Source organism: Sminthopsis crassicaudata, chromosome 5, assembly GCF_048593235.1.
Source record: "Sminthopsis crassicaudata isolate SCR6 chromosome 5, ASM4859323v1, whole genome shotgun sequence".
Taxonomy (NCBI): Eukaryota; Metazoa; Chordata; class Mammalia; order Dasyuromorphia; family Dasyuridae; genus Sminthopsis; species Sminthopsis crassicaudata.
Genome location: NC_133621.1, coordinates 172,454,695 through 172,468,688, shown reverse-complemented (window position 1 = coordinate 172,468,688; position 13,994 = coordinate 172,454,695). Strand labels below are relative to the sequence as shown.

Sequence of the window (13,994 nt, the reverse complement as noted above, 5' to 3'; positions counted from 1 at the left end):
TCAACAATGATACTGTACGAGGATGTATGCTGATGGAAGTGGATTTCTTCAACATAGAGAAGAACTAATCCAATTCCAATTGATTAATGATGGACAGAACCAGCTACATCCAGAAAAGGAACACTGGGAAATGAATGTAAACTGTTATTTTTACCTTCGGAATCCAATTCTTCCTGTGCAACAAAAAATTCGGTTCTACACACATATATTGTATCTAAATTATACTGTAATATATTTAACATATATAAGACTGCTTGCCATCTGGGGGAGGGGGTTGGGGGAGGAAGGGAAAAAATCTGAATAGAAGTAAGTGCAAGGGATAATGTTGTAAAAAATTACCCATGCATATGTACTGTCAAAAAATGTTATAATTATAAAATACAATAAAAAAAAAATAAATAAATAAATAAAAAAAAAAAAAAAAAAAAGAGTTGGAATGTACCTGAGAAGCCATCTAATCCAACCCATTAATTTAACAAATGAAGACACTGAGCACAAAGAATCATTTGCCTCAGATTACTTAAATATAAAGTGAAAGAGATGGAATTGGAATGCTAAATCTAACACTCTTTCCACTGAACTGCATGCACACAATGATCTACTGAAACACTAAAATAAATATGAAATTGAATTCAGTGATTTTGGGGTGCTTGTAGAAATTGCTATTTTATAGATGAAATTAAATTTAATTTGAAGTGAAAGACAAAAGCAAATTTTTATTGTGTTATAAGAAACTTAGCCATGTTCCAAAGTGATAAATGGTGTCATAATATTTAGAAGGAAGATATCCAAATAACTTTAATGAATGACGTGTAACATTATGAAAGTAAAGTTCACTAAGAATAAAAATGACTTAAAGATCATATACCAAAGAGAAAACAATAGAACTGAAAGAAAAATAACACTTTTTCTTTCTTTCCAAGACAATTAGATTAGAAATGTAAATAGAATAATGAGTAAGATGCAAAAAATGAGTACCTGTGTTTGAGTATTTCCTCCTTCAAGCAATGCAATGCCAAGCAAAATTCCTTCAGAAAAAATTTTATCATTTTTGGTGTTCACTATAACATCTATGACAAGTTCAGATGCACCTTCTTTATCCAAAAGACACTGAATATCAGATACTGATATTCCCACCTTATCTGAATCTTGTCCGGAAAAGTTTCCTGTGTGCAGAATAAATGTAGATTTCAAAAGTCAGTAATTTCAACTTTCCAAAATCTTTTTAAAATTAACAACTATGAATTTTTAATAATAATTTTTATTCTATTAAACTTACATACAAAATCTGGCTAAAATAAAATTTCAAAAGTAAAACGTTTTAACCACAGCCTTCTACTAAATAATTAAAAAATAATTTCAGAGGAAAAAATACTCATTTAAAAATTCTTCTAGATAATAAGGAAACTAGTTGTTTTCATTTTATAGATTCTACAAAATTTCTAAAGAAATTTTGCTATAGGGAATTAAAACCCATTGCCCAAGGTCATAAAGCATGTGAGTTAAAATCAGATTCAAACACTGATCATTTCAAAGTGTTATATTTTGAATAATACTTTAGTGAAATAAAATTTGACTTCATTAAAATCAAGTATGACATTTCAATTCAAATAAATACACTAAAAGAAAAGCAATAAAAATTCATTAGTTTCTATGAGTAGTTCTGATTGTTTTATGAATCCATAATTCAATGGGATGATTTTTTTGTTGCCACTCCACTTTCCTGTGAAAGTAAATATTGTATTATATGCCAAAATGTTAAAAAAAAAAAAAAGTATCCAAGCTAACATTCTAGATCAGGAATAACATTAATATACACCTTAAAGTTTCTAAAAAGAGAAATTTAAGAAAGTACCAACTTATTTCACAATTGTTTGTTTGTCTGTTTGTTTTATTACCTTGACCAGTTTTGCTGTAGGTCCCTGATAGGGGTCCATTCACACCAGTCCCATAATCACCTTTAAAATAACGATTTAGCAGTATTTTCCTTAATGTGTTCCCCTAAAAAAAAAGATAAAAATATGTTATTTGTTGATTTCTTTTAAACAGTAAAAGTAAGAAATGTAGGCATATTATGATGACATTTTTATAGCTTTTTATTTTCCTAAACACATGGAAAGATAATTTTCAACATTCATCTTTGCAAAATATTGTGTTACAAATTTTTCTCCCTCCCTCCTTTCTTTCCCTTTCTCCTAGACAGCAAGCAATCCAATATTATTTAAACATGTGCAATTCTTCTAAACATATTTCCATATTTGTTGTGTTATGCAAGTAAAGTCAGATCAAAAGAAAAAAACAGAAGAAGGAAAACAAAAAGAAACAAACAACAAAAAGGTGAAAATACTATGCTTTGATCCACAATTTGTCTCCATAGTTCTCTTCCTCTGCATTCAGATAGCACCTTCCATCACAAGTCTTTTGGAATTGCTTTGAATCATTTCATTGTTGAAAGGAGTCAAGTCCATCACAGTTGATTATCACATTATCTTCTTGTTGCTACATACAATATTCTCTTGTTTCTACTGACTTCCCTCAGCATCACTTCATGTAACTCTTTCCATGCTTTATTAAAATCAGCCTGCTCATTATTTTTTATAGAACAATAATATTCCATAACATTCATATACCATAACTTATTCAGCCATTCCCCAACTGATGGGCATCCACTCAATTTTCAGTTCCTTGCAAATACAAAAATTTGACTGCTACAAACATTTTGTACATGTGGAACCTTTTCCCTTTTTTATGATGTTTTTGGGATACAGACCCAGAGACACTGCTGGATCAAAGGGTATGCACAGTTTAATAGCCTTTTGGGCATAGTTCTAAGTTGCTCTCTAGAATGGTTGGATCAGTTTATAACTCTATGAACAATGCATTAGTGTCCCAGTTTTCCCACATCCCCTCCAACATTTATCATCATCTTTTCCTGTCATCTTTGCCAGTCTGAGAGTGTGAAGTGATACCTCAGAGTTGTCTTAATTTGCATGTCTCTAATTAATAGTGATTTAGAGCATTTTTTCACATATGACTATAAATGGCTTTATTTTTATTCTTCTGAAAATTGTCTGTTCATATCCTTTGACTATTTATCAATGGGGGAATGTCTTGAATTCTTATAAATTTGAGTCAATTATCTATATATTTTAGAAATGAGCCTTTATCAGAAATACTGAATATAAAAAATAGTTCCCAGTTTTCTGCTTCCCTTCTAATCTTGGCTACATTGGCTTGTGCAAAATCTTTTAAATTTAAGGTAACTGAAATTTCATAATATTCTCTAGCTCTCCTTTGGTAATAAATTCCTCCCTTCTCCACAGATGGACAAATAGACTATCCCTTATTCTCCTAATATGCTTCTAGTATAATTGTTTCAATGATATTAATTCTTAAGAAAATGTGGGAAAGAGATATGGCTTAAGGGATTAAAAAGCTGGCCTTTGATTAAGAAAAACTTGACTTTTAAGTCTTATTTATGACATATACTAACTGTGTGGGCAAGTTATTTAACCCTGTAGTACCTTAGATACTTCTCTCTAAAATTATATGTTTTAAAGCATTTGCTTATCCTCTTACGAATAGCAAACTATCTAACTTAAAGATATATAATATGAAGGACTGGAAAGAATGTTGGTTTTGGAGTCATATGAGCTAGATTTAAAATTTGGCCCAGGAAATTAATACATGTGTGATCTTGAACCAATTACTGAACCTCTTAGTTTCCCCATCTATAAAATGAGATTAAATGAAAGGACTTCAAAAGTCCCTTCCAATTCTTAGTGTACGATCCAGAATTACAAAGAGAAATAATTTGCTTATGGTCAGTCAGCTAATATTATAAGCAAGATCTGAACTTGTCTGTGTGGCTCCAAATCCAGGATTCCATGATAGAATTGAGATCACTTCCAGGAGAGAAACCAAGATGGCAGAGTAAAGTCAGGAAGCTGCTCAAGCTCTCCCAGTCTTCCTCGAAAACCACCCGAAACCAAGCCTCTGAACAGAGTCTGATGGAATGAAACCACTTTCCAGTTTAAGGTAGACTGAAAAAAACATCAGTCTCATTGAGGTGAAAAGAGTGTTCAACCCAGCTGAGATAGATTGTGGGAAAGTCAGTGAGAGGATCTTAATCCCAGCAAATCAGCAACTAAGATTTTCAGTCCTGGCTCAGTAGAGGAGCAAATTAGTTGGGCAGCTTCCAGTCCCAGAAAGGCAAACTCCAGGTAACCATATTGTTTGTTGAAAAGAGCAGGCAAATCTACTCCCACACAAGGGGCCCTTATGCTCAAAGCTAAGACTCAGAGATGCACAGGAAGCTTGGGACAGCTCCCCCCCTACCTTCTTCCCCTTTCCCCTGTACCTCAGGAGCAGACCTCGACCTTAAAAGTGAAAAAAGAGGAAATACAAAAAAAGAAAAAAAGAAGAAAAATAAAAAGAAAAAGAAAGAAAGAAAGAAAGAAAGAAAGAAAGAAAGAAAGAAAGAAAGAAAGAAAGAAAGAAAGAAAGAAAGAAAGAAAGAAAGAAAGAGAGAGAGAGAGAGAGAAAGAAAAGAAAAGAAAAGAAAAGAAAACAAAAGAAAAGAAAACAAAAGAAAACAAAAGAAAAGAAAATGAGCAAGAAACAGAAAAGAACCTTGACCATAAAAAGCTAATATGGTCACAGGGCAGACTAAAATACAAACTCAGATGAGGACAGAATATCCACAGAAGAAATCTCAAAGAGTAATATGAATTGGCCTCAAGCCCAAAGAGGCTTCCTGGAAGTGTTCATAAAAGACTTTAAAAGGGAAATAAGAGAGCTAGAAGAAAAAAATGAGAAAAGAAATGAGAAGTATGCAAGAGAGAGTCAACAGTTTGGAAAATGAAAGAAAAAATTGTTTGAAGAAAACAATTCCTTAAATAGTAGAATTAGCCAAATAGGAAAAAGATATACAAAAGCTAACTGAAGAAAATCACACATTAAAACAGGGCAAATGGAAGCTAATGACTTTGTGAAACAGCAAGAATCAGTCAAACAAACAAAAAAGAATGAAAAAATGAAAGAAAACGTGAAATAACCTCATTGGAAAAATAGTTGACCTAGAAAATAGCTCCAGAAGAGACAATTTAAAAATTATTGGCTTAGCTGAGGCCAATGCAACAACAAAAATAACAACAACAACAAAGAGCCTTAGCACTACTATACCCCAAACACAGCAAGAGATCATTAAGAAAATTTTCCCCAATATTTTAGAAACACAGGGGGGAAATACTCATTGAAAGAATCTACTGATTACCTTTGGAAAGAGATCTCACAAGGAAAACCCAAGGAACATTGTTGCAAAACTCCAAAACTACAATCTCAAGGAAAAAAATACTGCAAGCTGCCAGACAAAAATTCAAATATCAAGGAGCAACACTCAGAATTACCCAGGATTTGGCAGCTTCTGCAATAAAGGATCAAAGGGCCTAGAATATCATATTCTGGAAGGCAAAGGACCTAAGGTTACAATCAAGAATTAACTATCCAGTGAGATTCAACATCTCAATGATAGCACTGAGATACAGCATTACCTATAAAGGAAAAATAGAATAAGTCATGAAATAAGAAGTGTAAAATAGCAACCTTAATTAACAATGCAGTGTTAGGTACCTTACAATCCTAACAAATGTACAGAATCATAAATTTAGACCTGGAAAAGACTTTAGAAGTCATCTAGAATAATGAATACTCATTTTATAGAGGACATATAGAGGCAAGAAAGGTTAAGATATGCCTAAGGTCATATAGATAATAAGCTACAAAGCTGGTATTCAAACTTTGGTTTGGCCCTATAACTATAAATGTAGCTCTTTTCCCACCACGCATGTCCAATAAAAGCTTTTTCAATTGGGTGATTATGTGAATTATGTCAGCCCTTTCTTTCTCTGCTTTTTGATGATGTTATCTGTGAGAACTTGAGTCTCTGATTCCATCATGACACTGGACACAGTGGAGAAAAAGAGGTAGGATAGATCCTAGAAAGTTACACTGTGGAAGCAGAGGTGCTTATGTGAGGAGAAATTTAAGGTGCTAAGTAAGGGAGCCAGAAAGATCAAAGAGGAGAAGCAAGGACAGAAATCTTGTCAGATGGTGAGATTATACCAGGATGGATTGCCAACATCAGCATTTCAGCATTTCTCTAATCTTTGATTGCTTGCAAAGCCAATCCTGCAGAATTTTCAACATGCAATTCCTCCTACTAATCTTTTCTACCCATTCAGATAGAAAAGAAATAGATGGATGAAGGAATATTTGATTTTTATTTTACCATTTTAATAAACATATGACCACAGAAAAGCCAAATATCAGAGTCTTAGGAACAAGACTAGTCAATTCTGATTTACCCCATTTAAGGACTCTAAATCTATATGGGTTATTCTTTTTTTAAAAATTGGAATAATATTTTATTTCCATATCCCTATATTACTGGGAATTCTGGCATTAGCACCTCTGGTGATATAAAAACAGGCATAATTTGCAGAAGGTAGAAGAGGGGAGAACTTTGTAACCTGAGTGCTTTCTAGTAATGAATGAACTTTTTGCCCAAGCACACATTCTAATAAAATAACTTTAGCGTAAGCCACATGGTTAGGAAATTATCATTACATGACTACCTAGGCTTGAAGAAAACAGAACAGAATTAGTGTGAGTGATTAGTGTCATGTCAAGAAAGCTACTTTGTACATACCCTGCATGTACTACTGTCACAATAGACTACAACAAGAACCATCAGTTAAGAAGTTGTAATAGAGTATTTTCTAAGTCCTCAAAAATGTATCTATTATAAAACATATTTCTATGAACTGAGAATCATTTTCTCTTTATTTTACCATTTTAGTGATATTTATAATTGTTTTAATAAATTCAGTATGAATTGTTAAAAAATAAGGCAAAATTTTGTTTTCTGTTCTCTTTACCATACATTGATCCACTTAATTTCATTCAAGGCAAATATGTAAATCCTCCCTCAGTGACAATTAAGATATTTATCATCATCATCATCATTGGAAAGAAAAGTTATTATAGTATATCTTTCAAAAGAAAAAAGATTATGAATTGGTCTAGTCAGTCTGAAAAGCCTAGGACTATTTTAGAACTATGCCTCACTTACCCATATCCTTTGATCCAACTTTACCTCTACTATAGCCAAACACATCAAAGAAATAATAAAAAGATAGATAGATATAGATATAAATATTTCTATATATAGGTCTTGGAGAATGGCTAAACAAATTGTGCAATGGAATATTGCAATGGAATATCATTGTGCCATAAGAAATGATGAAATGAACAATATCAGAGAAAACTGGGAAGACCCCTATAAACTGATGCAAGGTGAATTGAGAACTAGGAGAACAACTTATATATGATAACAGTATCATAAATAAAAATAACTTTTACCCTGAAAGGAAATAGGAGAGGAATGAGATATAGGAAGGGGGGAAGATGATATTGGAAGAGGGAGTGCTCAGTAGCAAAACACTTTTGAGGAGGGACAGAGTGAAAGGAGAAAGGGAATAAATGGGAGGGGGAATACAAATGGCAATAGTAATTATAAGAAAAATTTTCAAAGCAATTTTCTCTGATGAGGTCTCATTGCTTAAATATAAAGGGAACTGAGTCAAATTTATAAAAAATAAGAACCATAACCCAACTGATAAATGATCAAAAGATATGATATGTGCCCAAAGGACTGCAAATTCATGCATATCCTTTGGCCTAACAACACCACTACTAGGCATGAATACCAAAAGAAATTTGGGGAAAAAAAAAACAGAAAAGAAAAAAAAAAAGAAAGAAAAATGGCCTACAAAAAATATTCATGAAAGGTCTCTTCTCAGGACAAAAAATAATTAGAAATTGGGGAATGGCTCAATAAACTGTGTGATATGTTTGTGATAGAATATTTCTGTTCTCTGGGAAATGATATGCAGAATGCTCTCAGGGAAAAAAATGTTTTAAAGTCTTTGAAAGACTTTAAAACTCTGATCAAGACAATGCTAAACCACAAATCCAAAAACATGACAATGAAACATATTCAACTCCTGCATGAAGAGACATTCATTTTCAGAGAGAATAATGTGGCATTTTTTTTTGCTAGACTATGTAGATATGTTTTGAGGAATTTTTTTTATATATTTACTCAGTTGATGGGGGAAGATGTGGGATAGAAAGATTCATTTTCAAAAATAAAAAAAATTTTAAAATAAACTAGTAAATCTAATAAAAAAGAAAAGTAGTTAAATAACAATACCAACAATGCAATTTGAAATAACATTTCTTCAAAAAGTTTCAAAAGATATAACAACACTCTGAATATCAGGAATGGCTTACCATCATGTTAACTGGCACCTTTTTTCAGCAATCATTAATAAAAACAGAAGTCCTATTGCTTGATATTCTAGCTTTTCTACCTCTAGTCCTTACTAGTGTGGGAGAGTGAGGAGTAAATAAAGCACAGCTGCCCAATACATATAACAACCAAGTTGGGTTTTAAAGAAACAATGATTCATAGAAACTTTATTGTAACCAATGAGTATCATTTATATCCTTGCAAATTCTGCCAAGGGTAAAAGTAGGGAATACAGAAGGAAATAAAAACAGATTTTTGAATTTTCTTAAAAGAAACCACTCTGAATGGTCACAGAATTGATCTCTCCAAAAGTAAAAACATTTCTTTAGAGTCAAGTAAATACAAATTTCACTGTTAACTTTGTGATAGTCGATTATATTGCAGCAAACTTACAAAGTATAGAATTGATGATTTGTCCAACAAAACACAATTTGAGATCAAAGATCCAGCACACATGGAAGGGAGGAAGCACCTCCTGGGGGTAGGGTTAACCCTTTAATCCCTAACACAAATACCCACTGCCACCACTGACCCTCATCCTCATTGGCTGACGATCTTACACTCTAAACTCGGGAACTACCCAAGAAATTGAACTTGACCAATAAGTACATAGTTTCCCGTATTTGATTGAAATAGGGAAAAAATGATCTCATGGGAGTATAGCAGGAAGGGGACTTAAGTATGCCCTTGAATCAATGCTCAAAGTCCTTCAGGCCTACTCAAACCCTGAAGTAGATGAAGCCTTACTCGATTTTCATAACTGTCTTGCCAGATCTCACTTCATCTCGTTCAGCAAGAAATAAGTAAGCCACTTTGGCTGCATCATAAAATGTGTTAGAAGAAATAAATCATACAAAAGCAATGTAAAAGAATATGCTTTGATTGTCATGATTGTCATGTGCTGAAGGACTTGTAAATGCCTAATAGAGTAGTTTGTATTTTATCCTAGGGGCAACAGTAAACCATTGAAGTTTTTTTTTTTTTTTTTAGCAAGAGATTAAATGTGTCAGCAATGTAAAGAATAAATTAGAAAAGGGAGAAATTAAAGGTAAAGAGTCTAATTAGAAGACAATTACAATAGTTCAGGGGAAAAGTGATGAGAACCTAAACTGGAGTGGTGGTCATGTAAATGGAGAGAACGGATAAGTTGCAAAAAAATTATAGAAATGGACCCATCAAGACTAGGCAATTGATTGAATATGAAGGGTAAAGAAGAGTTCAATCAAGACTAATTCCAATGTTGCAAAGCTGGCTGACTGAAATGAAGGTTTCAATAAAAGTTACTAGAAAATTCTATTTCTACATTTTTGGTCTGGAACTATGATTTCACTGATGTAGGGAATTCCATGTCAGTGCTTCATCCGTAGTAAGCATATAATAGGTGCTTTATTCATTTATCATTCATAATAATTTAGAGAATGAAGTGAAAAATTACTGTTTCTAGAACTTTAGCATGGTGGTATAGATGAGCTAATTAATTAGCCTTTGCAAACTCTATTGTTCTTTTGATTTTAGAGATAACCAGAATCAATTCATGAATGTGTAATATCAAAGATTTTTTTTTAAATTTTGCAAAGTGATTTATTGCTCAAACTCTCAAACCACACATTCTTTTGTACTTGTATTCAAAATATTTTATTGCCTTAAAGATTCCAAAAAACAGCACAATTCCACAATGCCTTAAAGTTCCATGCCACAATCCCTGACTTGTTTTAGAATAATAACTAATGGATCATTTAGGTTTCACTCCCTAGAGTCAGGAGGACCTGAGTTTAAATTTGACGTTAGATATTTACTATCTGTGAGACCCTAGGCAAGTCACTAAATCCAACTCTCAAAAAAAGAAAAAGACCATCATAGAATAACAACCAGATAGGAAGGCAAAAAAAAGGCTATGATAATGGAAATGATATAGAAATTAATGCATCTAAGAAATCAACAAAAATAGAAAAAGTAATGATAGAAAATGTTTCATCTTCTATAGGAGGCATGGGTAATATAGAATTATCATTTAAAAAATGTTAAATCCCTGAATGGCTTATGGAAGTATAACTTTGAAGGAATGTCAACTTTGCATATTTTTTCTAGTGAAACTATTACTTTTATTTGCTACACAATTCTTACATTTAATTTGTGTGTCTAGGATGTATTATGATGGCAAATATTTTGGATGTTACATCTGTTAGTAAAATACAGAGAGGCTCAAACTGCTAATTAAATATGAAATTGTAAGTGTCGATTAGAAACCAGTTTCTTCTTAAAACTGCCTGATGTTCAAGGCACAATAAATTGAGTTGGTTTCTGGGAATACTTGTGTCCTGACCTGTGTGGGAAGACAAACCATTACACTGAATATAGGCTAGACAGTTTCCATGGATACCTCACACTGCTTTAGGTGTATAAACTAAATATTTTAAACAACTTCATGGAAATTAGAGTACAAGTCTCATAAACATGTTAGGAAAAATAATTATCATCCTAGATAAAGATACTGCAATTTTCTTTTCAATATGTGAAAACTATTTTGGGGGATAAAATAAAAAGTGTAAAAATTTCTCTAAAGAGTTTCAAAATATCCTCATCAACTCCTTAGTAAATTTCATATGGTTTTAATATGACTGACATGTGCAGTCATCTTAATGACATTAAATTAGCTGAACCAAATTTTATTGTCCTGGCCATGGGACTTTCTAATTTTCCCAAAGAATTGTACAATAAGATGAAAAACACATCTCATCATTTCATCATTTTTCTTCTTCCCATGACACAGGACTATATAGCTTTCAGAAGATATTTAAAAGCAAGTGTTATTTATCTACTATTTCAGATTACAACAAATAAAGCTTCATTATACCACTCCAAGTCTTCCTAAAGAGAAGGGACGACCATATCTCCAATTACACAAACCAGATCACACGCATTTCATTTGATTCATGCAAAGTTGTTGATGGAAAAATAAGAAGAGGAATAGGACTTTCCAAACATCATATCTTCTGTCTGACAAGCAAAAAAATTATGTAAATATTCTAAGGATATCATTATCCATTAAATGTTGCATTATTAAATTTTGCATTAGCCAGTCTATTCATGGTTATATATAACCAAAACCAACAATACAGAAGAACACAAATCATTTCAATTAAAGATATAATGAAGCAAAGGTAAATTATAACCAAATGTAGCTATTATTTATATTGCTGTCTATGAACCCTTATATCAATTTCCTTTCTGCCTAACTTAAAGGTAGCATCCTATAGCAAAAAACTTAGTACTTGCACTTCCTCCCTTAAATTGTGAAAACCAAAGAGATAACATGAAATGGAGGTTTGGGGTGGGGAAGTGTTAAATCCTGTCCTGTGATTTCCCTGGTATAAGAAGTCCTCAGTGAGGAAACTCTCATGATCAAGAATGCTTAGTAACTGTTCCATAGTCTTAAATAGTAGTCACCTGAGAGGAGAAGAGGTTATATAATTTGTCCAAGGCCCCAAAGATAAAAAATTATGTAAGATGTAGTATTTAAAACTCTACCTCCCTAACTTTAAGATTGACTTTCTAACCAGTAAGTCACACTAATTAAATATCATAAATATACTTAGAGCACTACGGGGGTAAGCTAGGTTGCTCAGTAGGTAGAATTCTGGGTCTAGAGTCAGGAAGACTCCTTTGCCTGAGTTCAAATTCAGATTTAGACACTTAAGCAAATCACTTAAGCTTGTTTGACTCAGTTTCTTCATCTGTAAAATGAGTTAGATAAGTTTATCAGAGATTATCCTTATTATATATAATTTAAACTCCATGGATCCAGGGATCATGGGTTCATGAGACCTGATAAAAAATTAAACTACCATTCAGTTTAGAAATAAGATACAATTTCATTTGTTTGCCTTTCTATATTTACTGAAATATTGGATCTCTAACAATCCATTTAGTCGAACCTCACCATTTTAAAAACAAGGGAACCGAGCCAAGTAGAATTAAATGGCTTGCCCAGGGTTACACCAACAACATCTGGATTTCACAGTGGTGGAATAATCATTATCAAATGTCTAGAAGAATAATTATCAAATTTTGAAAGTACTCTAACATTCATTCCTAAATTAAAAATATACTGTAGGCAGGTTCTATTTCTTACTCTTAGTATTAAGGTTTTGTCTTCTAGTGGGTACATATGTAAGTATAGGTCATTATATGAGTCAAGTAAAGAGTATGAGCCAAATGCCTGAATTCCATCAGTTCATATCACAAGCTTTCCATTAACTGCATTATTCAAAGGTATATATTTAACTAAAGCTGGTCTTGGATGAGATTTCTTGCTTCTTTAGAGTAACATTTTAAGCAATTAAATGGTTATAATTGATCCTTCTAATAAAGTCAAGCCCAATAATTTATAGATTCCTTAGAGCAGTGCTATGTTTCTGGGTTTTTTAAAATATGTCTCTCAGAAATGTATGAGTCAGTTTCTAATCGTGCTAGAAGTAGGGATAATTATCAGAAGATAAATTGGTAAGAATTCATTGGACAGTCTGTTGTCCTGACATATGCTTTCACAACTTTGTCTGGAAATAATACCGTACCAAACCATTTTGGGTATCTTATATAAAAAGTTACAGTAATTTAAAACCTGTCAGCTTCAGTGACTTGTCATTGTATATGCAATTATATCACCAGAATACAGACTTCAATTCATTTATTTTCTACCTGCTGGCAAGAACTGTTTTAAGGAGAAAATTAATTTTAGCGTTTCAGCTTAATCTCAATTTAGGATACTTTAAAACAATATCCGAAAGAGAAGAAGTAAGATTGAAGTACCAATGTTAAAGTGACTCATATGAATTTCTCATATGAATTACTCACGGGTAAAACCATACTTGAATCTAAGTAAAACCTAATGATATCTTCCCCTTAGATTTTCAGCAAAATATTTCCACATTAAGCTACAAGAAGTCAAAAGAGTTATCTATTTTTTTCCATTCATTTAAAACAAGCGATTGTTAGTTTAATGTAAAAACATATTCCAGCCCAAAGTTGGAAAATAAAAGTTGTAAAAAGCATATACCACCCCTTGTTCAAATTAATTTCTGCCTTAGCAGCTATTAGCATATTCTCCACAGTCAATACAGTAGGAAAAAGAATCACAGTGTCAATAAAATATTCCTTAAATAAAATATTACAATGAGAAGCAGAAAGATGGATCCATTGTTTGAGGCAGAAATTATTGAAAAGGGGAAAAATTATTCAAGACATTTCCCCTCTAACCAAAATCACACCAATATACAGTTGCAATGTTAAAATATCAAAGAGCAAAGGAATGGGAAAAGAAGGAAAAGTAGTCTGTTTCTCTGTCTCTGTCTCTCTCTCTCATTCTCCATTCAAAAATAGAAATTCTTTTTCTAAACTCTACATACTTTATTCACATTTAGGGGCAGTTTGGTGGAGAGGATGCAGCCCTGTATTTGAAGTCAGAAATACCTGAATTCGAGTCCTACCTTAGATATTGGCTATATCATTAAATCCCCCTAGGCTTCAATTTTCTCATCTATAAAAATAAAAAAAGTTAGATTTAATGGATTCTGAGTCCTCTTCTAATTCTCAGTCTATGCTTCTAAAACTACTTATGTTA

At 32.4% G+C, this 13,994-nt stretch overlaps 1 protein-coding gene across 2 annotated transcripts in view; it reads right to left on the bottom strand.

Moving 5' to 3' along the window:
- Positions 1–13,994, bottom strand: part of ITPR2 (inositol 1,4,5-trisphosphate receptor type 2) — a 507,042-nt gene that overhangs the window by 168,071 nt on the left and 324,977 nt on the right. For both annotated transcript variants that reach the window (XM_074268787.1, XM_074268789.1), the window contains exons 38-39: positions 1,899–2,001; positions 979–1,166 (exon numbers count right to left, since the gene is read on the bottom strand). In XM_074268787.1, the coding sequence (XP_074124888.1) occupies positions 979–1,166; positions 1,899–2,001 (291 nt within the window). The remainder of the gene's footprint in view (positions 1–978; positions 1,167–1,898; positions 2,002–13,994) is intronic.